Below are 17,574 nucleotides of genomic sequence, written 5' to 3'. Positions count from 1 at the left end.
AAATATTATTAAGTACTTCAATCAATTATTAAATTTGATTGATAATTTGACTTTTAGTCAAATTATTTATTTATATTAAATTATATGACACATAATTGTTTTATTAATTTTATTTTAATATAAATTACATATTATTATAAGATTAAATATTATTACTTCAATCAATTATTAAATTTGATTGACAACTTGGCATTAAATTGACTAAAGTAAAATTATATTAAAACGATGCATGACAAACTGTCTAAGCTTTCATTGCTATGATAATAAAGATGGATGGGCTATGAAAAATTATGATAAAATTGGCACAACATCAAAATAATTATTAATATTTCATATAAAAAATAAAGTTATTACGTCTTCTACATTAAATAAATTAAATAAAATTTCTATTGAGAAAAATATTTTATATTTTTTTCAATTTTTTGTTTTAATTTATATTTTAAATTATATTTCTAATATGCTTCAATGTATATTTAAAAAGTCTATTAAAAGTTATTTCAGTTAATCTATTCTAGCTCATCCATTTTAAGGCAACGAATCTATTTACAATCTACAATCTACATTTACATCTACAATATCTACGGATCCGTCACCTCAAAATAAAATAAAATTTATCACTCATCGGCACTGATGCGCAACAGCAAAGATTTGGTCTTGAGGCTACGTTGCCTGAAACACACAAATATAAATCTAAATTATAGCAACGCTTAAAATAATTAATCTTTCAATAAATTATTATTGCACGCATCGAATTTTATATCCGATGCCTATAATAAGAAGGTATATAAATACGGAATAATTTTATAAATTCTAAAAAAAAATTTTTTTTTAAATAAAAATTTTTATAATATGAGTCTCTCTTGTTTAAACTATTCAAATAATGATCGAATCGAATTAATGCATGTACAGAATTTATAATAATTAATATAAAAATAATAATACTCACTCTTGGGTTGCTCCACTGGTGCCAGGATGCCTCTCCTAGGCCTCCTCCTCTTCTCAGATGTTAGAGTCGTTAGGTTGATCTATAACACAAATAGAACCAAATTGTAGCAATGCATAAAATAATTAATATTTCATTTGTTCAACATTTACACAACGCCAAAATCATGTCCCATTTGTTACAGCAATACTATTTCTATTGCTGAATTATTTTGCTTTATTTTTTATTTTCAAAAGTTAATTAATTGTTAATAATCATAGCGAATTATATTTTAATATTTGTTGCTATCGCATTTAGAAAAGAAATTCGACGAAACGTGTCGCACTACTACTTTATTGTTCGAATGTGTTATATGAATGATAACAAGGCTATAAGTCGTAAGACGTTAACAATAGCGCGCTAATGTTTACATCGCCAAGGCCGAATATATTGTATTATTGATAATTCGCAGCCGAAAATATTTTGCGTACTATAACGTATTCTATATACAAATGGAATATTAAATAATACAAGTATTTTAAATTATTTAATAAACAATTAATATATTACGGAGTTTATCATTATGTTAATTATTTCAACCTGCGATTTGACTATTCTTTTGCGCTTCCTTAATCCGAATCATGATTATATTGTTAAAAAATTGAACAATAAAGCATCAGATAAAATATAGTTAAACATCAAGTATTTAAAAAAAAATAATTATTGTTTATAAAGAAAGAGAGAGAGAGAGAGAGAGAGATCGCGACAAAAATAATTCACAATTTTAATTTTAATTATTTCGATTCTTTATTAAATGTGTATGTCACACAAAATACGCGCTTCGAAATTTATTCTTTATGATATAATTATACGTATTATTCAAAATTTAAAGTGTGTGAAAGATAATTAATTATTTATCATATCAAATTATTTCCCGATACTTGTCGCGATCGCGTTGAGTAGAGAAATTTGATGGAATGTCTCGCGTTCTACTTCCTTACTGTTCGAGTGTTGCCGTGAGAATAATAAAGCCATAAGCCATAACACGTTAACAATAGCGCGCTAATGTTCATATTGTCAAGGTCGCATACCATGTTATTGGTAATTCATTTGCCGAAATATTTTTTGTACTATGATGTATATACAAACGGAATATTAAATTATACACGTATTTTAAATTCTAAATCAATTATTAAAATTAATAATTAATATATCACGGAGTTTATCGTTAATTATACGGACCTGCCATTAAACTTTTTATTGCGCGATCCGAACTATATTTAAACCGTCGAAAAGTCGAACGATAAAGCATTGGATGTAATGTATTTATTTTTGATAAAATATATTTAATTTTAAATATTTAAAAAATAATTATATATATACTATATATATATATATATATATATATATATATATATATATATATATAGTATATATTATAGTATAAAGTCAATAAGAAAAATATTAAAACATTTTTTTAACTATTTTATAATATGTATATTTCATATTTTTAAAATAATCATGTTATATAACAACTCTATAATGTATATGAAAAATGTTATATATCATAAGAGTAACAATGTTATATTGTAGTTATGTTCGATGTAATAACAAAATGTAATATTTCATTGTTATACTCATGATATATTGCAATTATATAACACAAATAACTTGTGTTATTTTATTCCCATGTTATATTACTGCAATAAATGATGTTTACTGGGTTGTGACATATATACAAATGAGATATTAAATTATAAAAGAATTTTAAATTATCGATCAATTATTAAATTAACGATTAATATATCAGCTGATGCTTAAATAAAGCGATTAAAATTTATTCCAGCTTTATTATATTTTGTATTACAGTCAATCAGAACTTGGCCTTTTATTCGTTTCATTTTTCAGCGGTAACTCAAATAAAATAAATATTATTTTATTTCAATACATTAATAAAACTCAGTTTCATATGTAATAAATATTTAATTTATGAGCCTAATAACGGTACCAAGAATTTTGATAACATGATACTTGAAAATGTATGGAACATACGTGAACTGCAAATGTATACATTATATATTATAATAGTAAAAATGTCATTAAAAGAAACTTATAAATTTATTTTTAGTTCTATTTTTAAATTATAAAATTTATAATATGCCATGTTTACGTTGATATTATTCACACGGCACGTTTCTAATCATATTTTTCTGTATTTCTCATCTTTGGGAAATAAAAAATAATCTTATTGATTTATATTTGCTGGTCACTGCAACTTTTGCAACTTTTTACACGTTGGCATCTTTAATATTAATAATATTAAAGATACGCACCTATAGCGTTGTAAAATGACGAAAATTAAGGCCTGCGCGTGGCTATGCATAAACTCGTCTTAGTTACGAGCACACCATGTCTACTTGCATCATGTGATTGTGGCCAGTTGTTAGTGCTCCGCTTAAGCGACGTGATGCTGTAAACAATATATGTATAAATAGTGGCGCTATAAACAATATATTGTATAAATAAATAATGGCTGATGATTTTGATGGAGACGAGTAAGTATAATGTCAGTTTTTTTCTGACATATATATGTATATCGGGATATAGGAATATACATTTTATAGGTTATTTTGCATTTCATTAATATTATTAATCGATTATATGATGCAATCGAATTTTTTTTATAATTTATGTGTTAGTCTTATTCTAAACTAAAAACAATAGGTTAAACTAAAAAACAAGTGGTTGAAAATTATTGAATTAATTTTTCTGTATAGTTTATATGTATAACTAATATTATTTTGGTTAATTTTATTATTTGTAGAGTGGCAGATGATTTCGATGATGTAGACGACGAGGACAACATCGAATTAGAGCCCCAAGAAGATGATGGTGAAAATATTGAATTGTTGAATGCTAATGAAGCTACTGCTGGTGTCCAAAAGTCAAAAAGGATAACAACAAGATACATGACAAAGTATGTATACTATATGATGTACTATTTGCATGGAGTAAAAATATAAGTATATACTTTAGCAATATATTAAATTTATTTTACAGATATGAAAGAGCAAGAGTTTTAGGCACAAGAGCACTACAAATAGCAATGTGTGCTCCTGTAATGGTAGAATTAGAAGGGGAAACTGATCCGCTGCAAATTGCAATGAAGGAATTAAAGCAACGAAAAATTCCCATAATTATACGTCGCTATCTACCTGATAACAGTTATGAGGATTGGGGCATTGACGAATTAATTATAATAGATCATTAACATAGTATAAGTTATATAAAATTCGATATATCTTGTACTAATTATGTACTATCAATACAATAAATTATTTTATCATCTCACATCTTATATCAATGTATAATAAAATTTTTATATTCTATTTGACTCTTCTAAAAAATTTATTTTGTTTTCTTTATAATTATAGTATAATATAAGTATAATTCTGTTATAATTTTTTTTAATGTATATTTTTTAAATAAAATATGCAGAACTATAGTTCATGATTTGACACGAGAGGTCCTCATTTCTCTTGTTTCTTTAGTCGTCCTTAACCTCATTGATCAATTGCATGTTATAGAGCAAGATAAAAATTTCACGAGAATTATTTAGTGCAAATATACGAAATACTGATTGCAATACAAGAAGACAAAGAAGTGACAAAATGAGTTTAAATCCAACTACTAAACAAAGAATAGCCATTGTTTTGGATGTAAGCAAGTTTGTGTTTCAATGGGGCTTTATTCCCGCCGTTCTCTTCTTAGGTTAGTTTCTAAATTTTATTTAACATCACACACATCTCAAATATATATAGTAAGATATTGAAAGTTAAAAAAAATTTAATTTTTAGGATTCAGGAAAGGTGCAGATCCAGGCATGCCTGAATTAACTCTTATGAAGTAAGTAACTCTGCAATAGGATTTTTTTTTATAGAACTGTTTGTTTTCAGAGAATTATTCTTTTATTCTAAGACTAATATATTTTCTAATACTTTGTTTTTTTTCAGCTTATTGTGGCAGTAAATTCTCTCTTTCCTTCTTTTTGTTAGAAAAAAATTATGTATGTCACATAAAATACAATAATTGAAGACTATTATGTGCTGGTTTCTCCCATATAATCAGAGTAATGAAATGTATTTTATTGAATAAATATTAAGACATAAAGTGAAATAGATAATTTCTCATTATACATATATTTATCATATCTTGCGAAACATTGTGTTAATTAAAATATAAGCAATAAACATTTATAGAAAAGATTCATAACTGTTTATATTAATTTTATAAAATTTATTTATATCATGAGATATCAGTTATGTTATAATGTGAATATGTAAATTTTCTTTTTACATAGAAGGTTAAAAAATAATTGAATAAGAGTATGATTTTTAATATCTTAAACAGATAAATGATATCCCAAATCTAATTGGTTGCACCATATTGTTATTACTATCTTGGCTTTCGATATTCACTACCAATACTGAAAATCTTATAGCGAATTCGGTCACTTGCACTACATCACACCAGTGTACATTAAAGGCTGCTATTTATGAAGTATTTGAAATGATATAATGCAACGATATAATATATAAAGATTTTGATGATGAAAAAATAATATATGTTCTGTTAAATAAAACGACAATTTATCATGATTGGATTTTAATTACTTAAAATATTTATATTATTCTTTTTTATTAGATAACTTTACATGTATAACAGTCTTTAATATGCACCAGTGCGATGTAGTGCAAATGACCGAATTCGCTATTAATGTACATACAAATGTAAATACGTGATGTAAACTATAGATTTCAATACTGGGCGTATTGGCAGTGAATATCGAAATACAATCACACTGGGTCTGTTCGTTTTAGTTGGCTGCACTAGTTCAGAGTTTATCTTTTTCTTTCCAATATGGAGAAAAAGATAAACTCTGAATTAGTGCAGCCAGTTCAGCTAAAACTAACAGACCCATTGATCTGTATAATAATTAGATAGCTGAAGCGCATTTGTGAATACTCCCGTCTGAAGTGCCCCAATTGAAGGACTGCCATGTTAGAAGGAAAATTATCACGCATGCGTGTTAGATTCTATAGAGTTGTACAGTTGCTTCAATACAAAGGTTAAAGCGGGGAGCACACACTTTTGCATAAGCGCATAGCAATAAACATAAGGAAATTGATTGGTTCATTTTCTTATGCATACATTTGTGGACCAATCAATTTCTTTATGTTTATGGTTATGCACTTATGCAAAAGTGTGTGCTCCCCGCTTAAGCGAGGAACACACACTTTTGCATAAGTGCATAGCCATAAGTATAAGGAAATTGATTGGTTCATTTCGTTAGGAATATGTTTGTGGACCAAATTTCTTTATGCTTATTGTTATGCGCTTATGCAAAAGTGTGTGCTCCCCGCTTTAAAGCTTGTATCAGACTATGCATTGAAAATTAAAGATTGAAGATTGGAATTTGATTAATCAAAACAAAAGGGACAAATTTCTTTGTTGTTCTTTGTGTTGTGATTGGTCAAAATTTACTGGCTAGAATTTTGGAACACGGCTGATATATAATTAGTCGAGTTCCTTATCTATATTTTCGTTGTTAAATATGATGATTTCGCATTAGCCAATCAACGACGAGCATTCAATTCAGTTGACTTCGAAAAACCGTTTGAGAAGAGATTGCGGGACCTTCCAACATTGAACATTAACTTTCATTTCGTTAAAAGTGAGGACTTTCCAAACATCGTGTATTTCTATTCTTAGATAATTATTTAAATTGAATCCTTAGACAATTATTTATATAAAAAGTATAATATTCTATTATTAAAAACTAAGTTTCGTAATGATGTTAAATTGACGTTCATAAAACTTAAATACACGAAAAAAAATAATACAGCACGGTACGTACATATATATTTCACGAATTGTAATTTTTTTTTAAATGTAAGTTACTACAAAATATTGTTTGTAGCCTTATTTTGATTATAGATCTGGGACAAAAAATATCGACTGTGAAAAAATTGACAGGAAACAAAAATGGACAAAGAAAATAAGACACATCAGCTAACTGCTCAAGTATTGAAAGGCAGTAGTTTTAAGGGTTTGCATATTTCCAAAGCAGCTCCAACATATAATATTTTAAAAAATATAGAAAATGCAAATGATGATAAGAAAAAAATCTGTGAAATTAGCTCAACAAAAACTGCAGACCTAGAAAAAAATAATATTGCGAAAAAATCTGTAGAATTAATGCCACCACCTAAATTAACAAGTGCATCTAAATCAGTCAACTCTATTCAAGACCAACAAAAATCTAATAATGAACATAGTAAAGAAATAAGGAATAACAAAGATGATGATGTTCAGAAAGTTTCTAGTTCAGATAAAACTAGTACAAATACGGAAAATCAAAAAGAAAAGAGATGGGTATTGACAGATTTTGATATTGGTCGACCTTTGGGTAAAGGAAAATTTGGCAATGTGTATCTAGCCCGAGAAAAAAGGACGAGATTTATAATAGCTATGAAGGTGCTTTTTAGATCACAAATTTCAGATGCGAATATTACACATCAAGTAATAAGAGAGATAGAAATTCAAACCCATTTAAGGTATTACTTTTTACTTTAGATATTACTTTAGATATTATTCAATTATCTATTATATTGAAGGCTATATATATATATATATATATATATATATATATATATATATATATCATGCATGTAATGAGTTAGATAAAATAAAAGTAATATTTGACTTGAACTTTATTTTTCACAGGCATCCAAATATTTTGAGGATGTATGGATATTTCTATGATGATAAACGAATTTATTTAATATTAGAATATGCTCCGAAAGGAGAGCTTTATAAAGAACTAAATAAGCAACCTAATAAACGATTTAATGAATTAAGGTAGGCATTTATTGAAAAATTTTATATAAGCAATTAAGATTAATCAACTTTAAAAAAACTTTTAGAACAGCAAATTATATAGCCCAATTAGCAGATGCGTTAAAATATTGTCATAGTAAGAGTGTTATCCATCGTGACATTAAACCAGAAAATTTACTCCTTGGATTAAATGGCGAAATAAAAGTAGCCGACTTTGGATGGTCTGTGCATGCTCCCTCTTCTCGACGAGACACTTTATGTGGCACTTTAGATTATTTACCACCTGAAATGGTATCTGGCAAAACACATAATCATACAGTTGACTTTTGGAGTGTTGGAGTATTATGTTACGAATGCTTGGTTGGTAAGCCTCCTTTCTATGCAACAACTAATGATGAAACTTATGCGAACATAAAAAAATTGCGATACACATTTCCAAGCTTTGTTAGCGAAGATGCAAGAGATTTAATTTCAAAGGTAAGTTTAGTAAATAAAATTTAAATATCCATAGTATATTTATTACTTTAGAACTTAATTCTTAATCAATTATATTTCAGCTGATAGTTATTGACCCAGAAAAAAGATTAGATATGGATGGTGTTCTTAAACATCCTTGGATTGTAAAAAATCGTATAATATAGGAAAAAGCATGAGTAAAATATAATTATATAATACAGCACATAATTGCATAAATCATATATAAATTTATCACGATTCTGAATAATTATCATAGTAAATTAATAACAAATAATATGTACATAGAGTATTCATATTGTTTATGCCTTTAAAATATTCTCTTATACATATATATGGTTTTGGGATGTTTAGTGAATTTTAGTTTAAATAATTTTATTTAAAGTGATTTATGCAACAAAATATATCAATAGTATCTAGTCTAGTAGTAGACATCTTTTATAATTTTTCGACACTTGTTTTCTATTTTAGAGGAATAGACTAAATTACTGTGAATCAAATATGATTGCATGAACTAAGAATGTATGAATAATTCGTGTATTGTGGGTATTAAAAGATATTTGATAAAAAATATATAAATAAATTGAAGAGAAATATCAAAATTATTTCTCTTTTAAAATACATATGCTTTTATGTGTGTGTTTATGTGAGTAAATTTACACTGGTAATAAAGACTACATTATTGAATGTAAGCTTTTATTAATGAAAATTTTATTAAGGATTTTTGTTACATTAAAGTCATACATGTACATGCTTTCTATATCTATGTACTAAAAAATAATGATATAATGTAACTCTTTGTCTTAATCGTGCATTTTAAAATAATATCATTGATTATCATTACATTAGTAAACATTAAAGCTACATTCATTTTCGAATCGTCAATATATGGAAACTAAACTACATCATTAAAGGAATACTTTTTGTCTGTTTTGTGTAAAAATTATATGAAGTATTTGATAATGGAAGAATTGTTCAACAAATTTCATAAACTTTTATTAATTGTACTTTATGTTTCCATTGGTTCCATGACTACATCAACAATTGGTGCATCTATTGGTGTTTCCATTGGTGTAACTTCAGACTTTTTAACTGAATATAGTTTACTAAATTTTTCATAATATTTAATATCCTGTAAAATAGATATTATTTGTTATTCGTATTATTATCTAAAATATATTGAAACTGAATATGAATTAAATACTCACCTCTTCGCGAACAGATGGTTGCACTTTATCAAATGCCCGATAAATATGCTGCATAGAAATTTCTGATTTTCCATAACCAGCTATTATTTCCTTTAATGCTTCCATGCCAGCTTCTTTTATTAAAGCTGCTAAGTCTGCACCAGTATAACCTTCACATTTATCATTATATCCCACTTGATTTAAATCAACATCACTAGAAAGTTTTGGTTTTGTTCCATTCTACAATAGGTTGCACATAAGAATACATAGAAAAGAAAATATAAATCATTTAATACAGTAAAATTTATCTTTGTATGTTTTATAAATACATATGTAAAATGTATAAACATATATAAATACCTTTGTTATTGCATGTAAAATATCAACCCGATCTGACGCTGTCGGAAGACCAACATATAAAATTTTGTCTAATCTTCCTGGTCGCAAAACAGCTGAATCTATAATGTCAGGACGATTAGTAGCGGCCATGAGAAATACTTCTTGTCGACTCTCTACACCGTCCATTTCTGTAAGCATTTGATTTACGACACGTGATGTTGATGAATTATCGCCTTCTGTTCTCTTAGGACATAATGCATCTATTTCGTCGAAAAATATGACGCACGGGCGCGAATTTTTTGCTCTTAAGAAACATTGACGAACTGCTCTCTCACTTTCGCCAACATACTAAAAATATAAAACAAAATCATTAGCTCCCTTACACTTTTCTCACTATGATAAACTTACCATATTCAAAAGTTCAGGTCCTTTAACGGAAATAAAATTAATTCCAGCTTCATTAGCAATGGCTTTAGCCAATAATGTTTTTCCACAACCAGGTGGACCACATAATAATACTCCACTAGCAGCAGATAAACCTAATGCATTAAAGTGTTCAGCATACTTAACAGGAGCCTGCAATATAAATAATTATATTTAAATATGAAAATTCAGTACTAAAATAAATAATATTATTAATAACTATTTAAATTTTAAAATAAAATATCAAATATAAAATTTTATATTTACAAGAATTGCCATTTGTAATTCCTGTCGTATATCTTGCAGTGAGCCAACATTATCCCATGTTACATCGGGAACTGTTGCAAATCCTTCTCTTTTTGCTGAAGGTTGAACAACACGTAAAGCAACTTCAAAATCACAATGTTCAATGCATAAGGTTGACAAACGCTCTGGAGAAAGTGGAGGTTCGCTACGAAACCAAGCCAATAAGCTTGACAAATCCGACGAATGTTCCTGTATTATATCCATTTCAGTAGTTTCTGAGCTTGGATTTTTAGGTGAATCTCTCAGATATGTAGAAGTGTCTCCTACAGTTGAAACTTCTGTTACAACATTAGTATCAACTAAATTTTCCAGGTTTTCCTGTGCTTTCTTTTCAAATTGCTTATCAGTTTCAGTTATTTCTGGCAATTTTTCTGTCTGTTTTGCTTTGTTTAGATCTTCGAATACTCTACAAAGTTTTATATATGTATTTATATTATATGTATATGTACACATATATATAATATATGCACATGATTAAAATCATTTTTACCTATCTACAGCAGCCATAGCAGCTTCTCTAATTAAGGCAACCAAATCTGCACCTACAAAACCTGGAGTAAGGGAAGCTATTGTCGACAAACTAATATTAGGAGCCAGTACAACATTTTCAGTATGTACTGCTAAGATCTTAGCTCTTGCCTCTCTATCTGGTATTCCAAGGCACACTTCACGATCAAAACGACCTGCTCTTCTTAAAGCAGGATCTAATGAATCAGGTCGATTTGTCGCTCCAATTACCAATACTCTATCTCCATTTTCTTTTAGACTCAATTCTAAAAAAAGAAAAAATGTGCTTTATAAAGATATATAAAAAATAAAAAACATAATGGCAACATGAATCAATAGTACTTTACCATCTAAACTTGACAATAATTGTGCAACAATTCTTCCTTCCATCATTCTTTGAGTTGTAGCTCTATGTGGTGCAACAGCATCTATTTCATCCAAGAAAACAATACATGGTGCAAGAGCTAGAGCTTGTTCAAATAAGTCTCTAATACGAGCTTCACTCTCACCAGATACTCCAGCCACAAGCTCTGGACCTGCTACTTTTAGTAGAGGTATATTTAATTCCTAATATAAAGGATGCATATTATGATGAAAGAGAACCACTTTTCTGCATATGAAAAAGAGAGAAAGAAAGAGAGAGGAAAAAAAACAAAAATACAACTTTTATACTTTTACAATATCTACAGAATATCATGAATATATTTCTTTTATTCATTATAATTTAGATAATTCTATTTGTAGCATATATTAAACATTTTCCAGAATTAAATATTATCTTACTCCTGCAGCTGCATATGCCAATAATGTTTTCCCACAACCAGGAGGTCCATGAAGCAAAAATCCCCTTGGTGGAGATATACCAAGCTGTTTTAAGATTTCAGGATGGACCATGTGGACCAATAACTTGCAGACAGTTTTCAAAATTTTGTCATTACCTCCTATATCAGAAAATGTAATTTTTGTTTCTGTGATAGGTATAGTTCTTGCCTTTTTTGTAACTGAGAACTGCCCATTATCATTTTCCTTGTCTCTTTGTCGTTTTCTTGTAGATTCTCCTACTACTTGTTTTGTGACCTCATTCATAGGCTGAAATGTGATAGCAACAGATAAGTATAAACATAAGATAAATATATGTTTTATTTTACTCTATTATTCTTTATAACTTGACAATTTTAAATCTTAATCATGAAATCATATATAAATATACATACTGTTTTCGATTTCACAGGTGTTTCTAATTTTGAAATTAGTGTTTCTGGTTTTGAGGAATGTATTTCTGGCTTTGAAACACATGATTCAGGCTTTGAGGTAGATATTTCTGGCTTTTCAGTAGCTGTTTCTACCTTTGGAGTAATTGAAGGAGTGTGCAAAGATTCAGTTACATTACATACATTGAGTTCTTTTGTCTCTTTACCAGCTTTAGATTCATTTTTAGATATATCATCATCGCTACTAATGTCTATCAATTCTTTATCACTCGAGTTTCCATTCTGTTTCTTATACATTTGTATTAGCATGTCACTTATTGAAGTCTGTTGCATCTCTGACTAAAATTGAACAATTTTGTTAAAAATATCATATTTGTACAAATATAATACTTAAGCAATATATTTAAATACCTCAACATCGACATCCTCAAAATCATCGTCATCATATGTAGGAGATTCACGTATTGGAGGCTTCTTTGCAAATATTGCTGTAAGCTCATCATAAGCTTTACGTACCATCCCACGAAATGCAGCACGCTTTTTATTACGATAGTCTCTATATCGTCTCTGCAATGCATCTGCCATCTCATTGACATCAATGTACACCTTATTTTCATTTTCATGCATATACTGCAAAACACAAAATTAAATATAGTAGTATAAAAATTAAATTTTTCTAAATAATTGTCGCGTTTGTATATTCAAAGAATATAGAGTTGTTGATATAACATTCGCGATTTTGTGCATATACATTATGATTTCATTAAAATGAACAATCTCGTGTAATACGTTACCGTTTGCACGCGTGCGATCAATGTTTGATCTCGAAAACATCTTTGGTCCATTCTGTGCTTATTGTCCATGTGCCTCGATCTATAATCACCACTTGATCCTTGTAGTGGAATAATATCGATAGACGAGTTCAATTTGCCCACTTTCTGCATATTCTTGGATGCAGCGAAATCAAGGAGACCGTGTGCGAATCGTATGAAAGACGAGACTCGCAATTATTCTCATAAATTATTCTCGATCCAAATCGATGTGATTTCAACTCACATCATTTACTATAGTATACAATAGTATACAAATCTTTGCATGTGCAGGTCAATCCGCATTATTAGCGTAACGTGGGAAAGAAAAACCGGCGTAATCGACACTTAAATCGGACATGAATGGCAGTCAGCCAATCAGTAATTTGCATTACAAATGTTACGAATTGTTTGATTGACAAATCAGAAATGCAATCCGTTTGACACTATTTTTGCTTCGAAGCGCAAGATTCTTCGCCCTGATTGGTCCATCAAACATTTCGAAACGGAGATAGCGTCAAACAAAATGCAATCAGGACAAAAGTGCTTTCCGATTCACACATAGTACATTATTTATTTTTGTTTAACATTCGATAAACAACAAAGATAAATAATGCATCATGCGCATCATGAAACGGAAAATGTCTAAAGATTTCGTTGTCTCGATTGAATATTTCGAAGCATTTGTAATAACAAAAAGGAATGTATATTAGTATCTATGTATATTAGCATCTATGGTTGATACAATTATATAACCAAGTGATTCAAGTGATTGAAAACATAAATAATTGAAATATCGAGGTCTTATGTATTTCACTGGTAAATAATACTGTATAGATCTTCGTTTTTACACGCGCGATAAAAACAATGATTACTGTATAATATTCTGTATAATCATATAATATTCTGCAAATTACGAAATATATACACAGATTACATTTAAGATAAGAGTGATAAGAGTGCTGGTATGCTTTTCTTCTGTCATTCTTTATTAAGTCATTATCATTATAAATATTGGAGTTATATATTATTATTCGATAAAGAAGATTGAAATTGAAAAGTTCTTTTGGGTCTCGTATCTTTTGGAAATTTATTAAGTTTTTTAATTCGAGAGAATATTCATAATAAAATATATATCCAAGATGTATCTCAAATGGTATGTTATGCATTATATATTTCTTAATCCTGCTTTTTTCAGATACATTATGCTAGATCACGAGAATATCACAATATTAAGATGGGGTGCGCCTCTGTTTAAGGGACCTGTTACAGATTTCTTGGCTAATGTACGTAATCTTCAATGTCACAAGGATTGTGCACAGTATGAGCTAAAATATGTCGATTGTATGGAAGCGTATGGTTATCACAAAGGCAAGAAAGAATGCAGACTGATATTAGAAGATATGTATGAATGTGTAATGAAAGTAAAAAGATTGCGTCGCATTGAAGCGATGCAGCAAGAGCGATATCGTCAATATAAGAATGGTGAAAAGGAAAAACTTTGGGCAGAAACTCCACCACTCGATCTATTTTAAATCATTGCTCTTTGCTAAGACATATAGTTTATGTATAGATGTATTGTATATGCTGATATGAAATGATTATAGATGACAAGTTTTATCATCTATAAAAAAAAAAAAAAACAGTTTATTGCTTGCAAATTCCTGTCTCTATCCCTAGGAGTGTTTTGTCAATGGAATAATATTTGAAAATCGATATTTATTCTTTCCTGTGTTTTTAAATTTATATTTCATTAATTTTCTTAGATAAATGTATATAATCTTTTTAAAAAAGTGTAATTAAATCATGTTATAGAGACAAACTAAGAATTGTATCATTGAAAATCTCAAATTCCATTGGCAATTTGTAAAAGATCTGTTACGATACATAAATGTCTAGAATAAAATAATTATCTTTTCATTCAATAAATTTTTTTCCAATAATAATACAAGCATGACATAAATCATACATAGATCTATACCAGTTTTTCTTATTGATAGTGACGTTTACTGCTTACAGATGACGCGCGGATCTTTCTCGGTAATTGTGAATGTGCCTTACGATCACGTAATATGTGCACGAATCTCCTTCGTGGGTTTGCGCATACGGAGCTGGAGAGCTTTTTGTGATTTCGTTGGAATTATTTTCGGAATTGGCTGGTGAGTCGATTTGTCAGCATCGTTCCGATCTGTTCCCGAAATATTTGTGTCACCTACTAGATCTGATTCTGTGAGAATGAGCTGAGGAATTACTCGCATACACATTCCCTGATCAGCCCTTCCTGCTATTATGTAAATGATAGTGATACTGTGTGTGCCGTGTTTGAAATCGTTCTTTATATTGTCAAAGTTTGTCAAACACATATCATTATAATTATAAATTTAAATCGATTATATTTAATTTTATTATTTACTTTATCAGCAAAAAATTATGAATTAGAGAAAAGATATATTTTATAAACAGAGATATATGATTAGATATATAATGCCAAAAATATTTTTTGGATGCAGGATATTTAAATATTCTGTATAAAAAATAATGGTGTTAAATATATATTTTGCAACTTACAGCAAAATAATTATAATGATTGTTAATTTAAAAAATACCAATTAGTTTAAACTTATAGGGATCCAACATTCAATAATGTTCACCAATCGTCTGTCAACAATCCTGCGGTTGGCTGCACAGGATCAGCAATGGCAACAACAAAGAGGAATGGCCACTCTCAAAGCTATCTCTATACGTCTAAAGTCAGTCAAGAATATCCAAAAGATCACGCAATCCATGAAGATGGTATCAGCGGCCAAGTACAATCGTGCAGAGCGTGACTTGAAGCAAGCTCGTCCTCTCGGCATTGGCACAAAGACATTTTACGAGCAGGCTGAGATCAAAGCGCCAGCAGAGGAGCCAAAGAAGCTCGTCATTGGCGTGACTAGCGATCGTGGTCTATGCGGCGCTGTGCATTCTGGGGTATCTCGTAACATTCGCGATCAATTACTAGCTGATCCCAAGGAACTCGAGAACACAAAGATTATATGCATCGGCGAAAAATCCCGAGCGATTCTCCAACGATTATTTGCGAATAATATACTTTTTGTCGCATCCGAGATTGGCCGTAAGCCACCAACATTTAACGATGCAGCTAAAATAGCTATAGAAATAATCAATAGTGGGTATGTTCAGCTCAATCAAATATATAAATCCAAACATGTTATATAGCATAAATAACTAAATAATCATTTCAATAGATAACTTGTAATAATTGTTAAATTATTATTTAAACAGTTAATTTACAATGCTGCAATATATTATTCATTATATATATATATATATATATATATATATATATATATATATATATATATATAAAATAATACTTAACTATATTAAATATTCATAACTTGATTATTTAAATTTTTTTTCTTTTTGGGATGTAGAGTATGTAGTGTGCATTGTAAAATTTCATTCAAGATAATATTGTACAAATATGATGGGTTATAGCCACTTTACTTTTTTGCAGTTATTCCTTTGGTTCCGGACGTATAGTGTACAATAAATTTAAATCTGTGGTGTCATACGCAGTTGATGACTTGCCATTGTTTGATAAAACCGCAGTAATTGCCGCACCGAAGCTATCAGTGTACGATTCACTTGACGAGGAGGTGATACAGAGCTATTTGGAGTTCTCGCTTGCCTCATTGTTGTTTTATTCGATGAAAGAAGGTGCTTGCAGCGAACAATCCAGCCGTATGACAGCGATGGACAATGCTAGCAAGAACGCCGGCGAAATGATTGACAGACTCACTCTTACTTTCAATCGCACTCGGCAGGCTGTGATCACTAGAGAATTGATTGAAATTATCTCCGGTGCCGCAGCATTGGATTAAGAATATTTTGAAGGATAATAGTTTCTCAATTTCTAGTGTGGGCAAATAGAATAAGAATGTATTGTTGGAAAAAGAAGAAAAACAAGAGGAGAAAAGCCCGCTATACCAACGAAAGATGAAATTCTCGATCGATTTGGACGGTATTCGATTATACATGGAGCTATTCCGTGAACATCAAGAACTGTTCAAATTTAACGTTATTTATATGTCCAAGCTGTTCAATAAATCGATCGACTTAAAAAAACTACACGCTTCAATAAAATTATGTGTCCTGTTATATAATAAAAATTCTATATAATATAATAAAAATTCTCTGCGTAATCTATATGAAATTAGTAAATGATGAATAAAATAAGAATATTTAAGCAGATAACACTACATTTAGTTTGCAATATAAATACATATGTGAATATGTAATTGATAAATAAAGATCAAAATAATATTGCCAGTAATGAAAATCTATAGTTCACATAACATATATTATAGATTTCCAGTACTGGAATTTTGAAATGGGGCCAAAATTTGATATTGTCATAACAGCTTGTTTTCAATAAACTTTTCGAGGTTCGATATATCGACAGATAAAACTTAAGGCGGACATTGTAAACA

General features: G+C 29.1%; 6 protein-coding genes across 9 annotated transcripts; 5 read left to right on the top strand and 1 right to left on the bottom strand.

The window, feature by feature from the left end:
* The first annotated feature begins 3,317 nt into the window (after window positions 1-3,317).
* On the top strand, window positions 3,318-4,280 carry LOC126859310 (DNA-directed RNA polymerases I, II, and III subunit RPABC2). Its single transcript, XM_050610447.1, has 3 exons — window positions 3,318-3,477; window positions 3,747-3,899; window positions 3,983-4,280. Exons 1-3 carry the CDS (start codon window positions 3,452-3,454, stop codon window positions 4,191-4,193), a joined length of 390 nt encoding a protein of 129 aa, XP_050466404.1. The 5' UTR covers window positions 3,318-3,451; the 3' UTR covers window positions 4,194-4,280.
* Window positions 4,281-4,459: 179 nt separating this feature from the next.
* LOC126859320 (mitochondrial import receptor subunit TOM7 homolog) lies at window positions 4,460-5,098 on the top strand. The gene is made up of 3 exons (XM_050610457.1): window positions 4,460-4,693; window positions 4,780-4,828; window positions 4,936-5,098. Exons 1-3 carry the CDS (start codon window positions 4,594-4,596, stop codon window positions 4,949-4,951), a joined length of 165 nt encoding a protein of 54 aa, XP_050466414.1. The 5' UTR covers window positions 4,460-4,593; the 3' UTR covers window positions 4,952-5,098.
* A 1,478-nt stretch (window positions 5,099-6,576) lies between these two features.
* On the top strand, window positions 6,577-8,855 carry LOC126859267 (aurora kinase C-like). The gene is made up of 5 exons (XM_050610374.1): window positions 6,577-6,831; window positions 6,920-7,539; window positions 7,709-7,843; window positions 7,909-8,299; window positions 8,380-8,855. The coding sequence occupies exons 2-5, from the start codon at window positions 6,968-6,970 to the stop codon at window positions 8,461-8,463; spliced, it is 1,182 nt and encodes a 393-aa protein (XP_050466331.1). The 5' UTR covers window positions 6,577-6,831; window positions 6,920-6,967; the 3' UTR covers window positions 8,464-8,855.
* Window positions 8,856-8,985: 130 nt separating this feature from the next.
* Window positions 8,986-13,496, bottom strand: LOC126859231 (nuclear valosin-containing protein-like). Its single transcript, XM_050610289.1, has 11 exons — window positions 13,064-13,496; window positions 12,681-12,899; window positions 12,273-12,608; window positions 11,842-12,147; window positions 11,406-11,625; window positions 11,042-11,324; window positions 10,513-10,957; window positions 10,231-10,398; window positions 9,844-10,170; window positions 9,505-9,723; window positions 8,986-9,428 (listed from the first exon to the last, which is right to left on the bottom strand). The coding sequence occupies exons 1-11, from the start codon at window positions 13,211-13,213 to the stop codon at window positions 9,306-9,308; spliced, it is 2,796 nt and encodes a 931-aa protein (XP_050466246.1). The 5' UTR covers window positions 13,214-13,496; the 3' UTR covers window positions 8,986-9,305.
* A 249-nt stretch (window positions 13,497-13,745) lies between these two features.
* Window positions 13,746-14,800, top strand: LOC126859315 (NADH dehydrogenase [ubiquinone] iron-sulfur protein 5). Of its 2 annotated transcripts, none has more exons than XM_050610451.1 (2): window positions 13,746-13,897; window positions 14,277-14,800. In XM_050610451.1, the coding sequence occupies exon 2, from the start codon at window positions 14,284-14,286 to the stop codon at window positions 14,611-14,613; it is 330 nt and encodes a 109-aa protein (XP_050466408.1). In that variant the 5' UTR covers window positions 13,746-13,897; window positions 14,277-14,283; the 3' UTR covers window positions 14,614-14,800. The 2 variants fall into 2 exon arrangements, with proteins under 2 accessions (XP_050466408.1, XP_050466409.1); XM_050610452.1 differs by having other exon boundaries at window positions 13,813-14,043.
* Window positions 14,801-15,086: 286 nt separating this feature from the next.
* LOC126859279 (ATP synthase subunit gamma, mitochondrial) lies at window positions 15,087-17,209 on the top strand. Of its 3 annotated transcripts, none has more exons than XM_050610397.1 (3): window positions 15,087-15,237; window positions 15,705-16,251; window positions 16,599-17,209. In XM_050610397.1, exons 2-3 carry the CDS (start codon window positions 15,722-15,724, stop codon window positions 16,963-16,965), a joined length of 897 nt encoding a protein of 298 aa, XP_050466354.1. In that variant the 5' UTR covers window positions 15,087-15,237; window positions 15,705-15,721; the 3' UTR covers window positions 16,966-17,209. The 3 variants fall into 3 exon arrangements, with proteins under 3 accessions (XP_050466354.1, XP_050466355.1, XP_050466356.1); XM_050610398.1 differs by having other exon boundaries at window positions 15,125-15,237; window positions 15,692-16,251; XM_050610399.1 differs by having other exon boundaries at window positions 15,225-15,369.
* The last annotated feature ends 365 nt before the right edge of the window (window positions 17,210-17,574 follow it).

The sequence above is a fragment of the Cataglyphis hispanica genome, chromosome 3 (assembly GCF_021464435.1).
Source record: "Cataglyphis hispanica isolate Lineage 1 chromosome 3, ULB_Chis1_1.0, whole genome shotgun sequence".
Lineage (NCBI taxonomy): Eukaryota > Metazoa > Arthropoda > Insecta > Hymenoptera > Formicidae > Cataglyphis > Cataglyphis hispanica.
The sequence above is the reverse complement of the archived record's forward strand: the minus strand, read 5'-3'. Positions and strand labels throughout refer to the sequence as shown.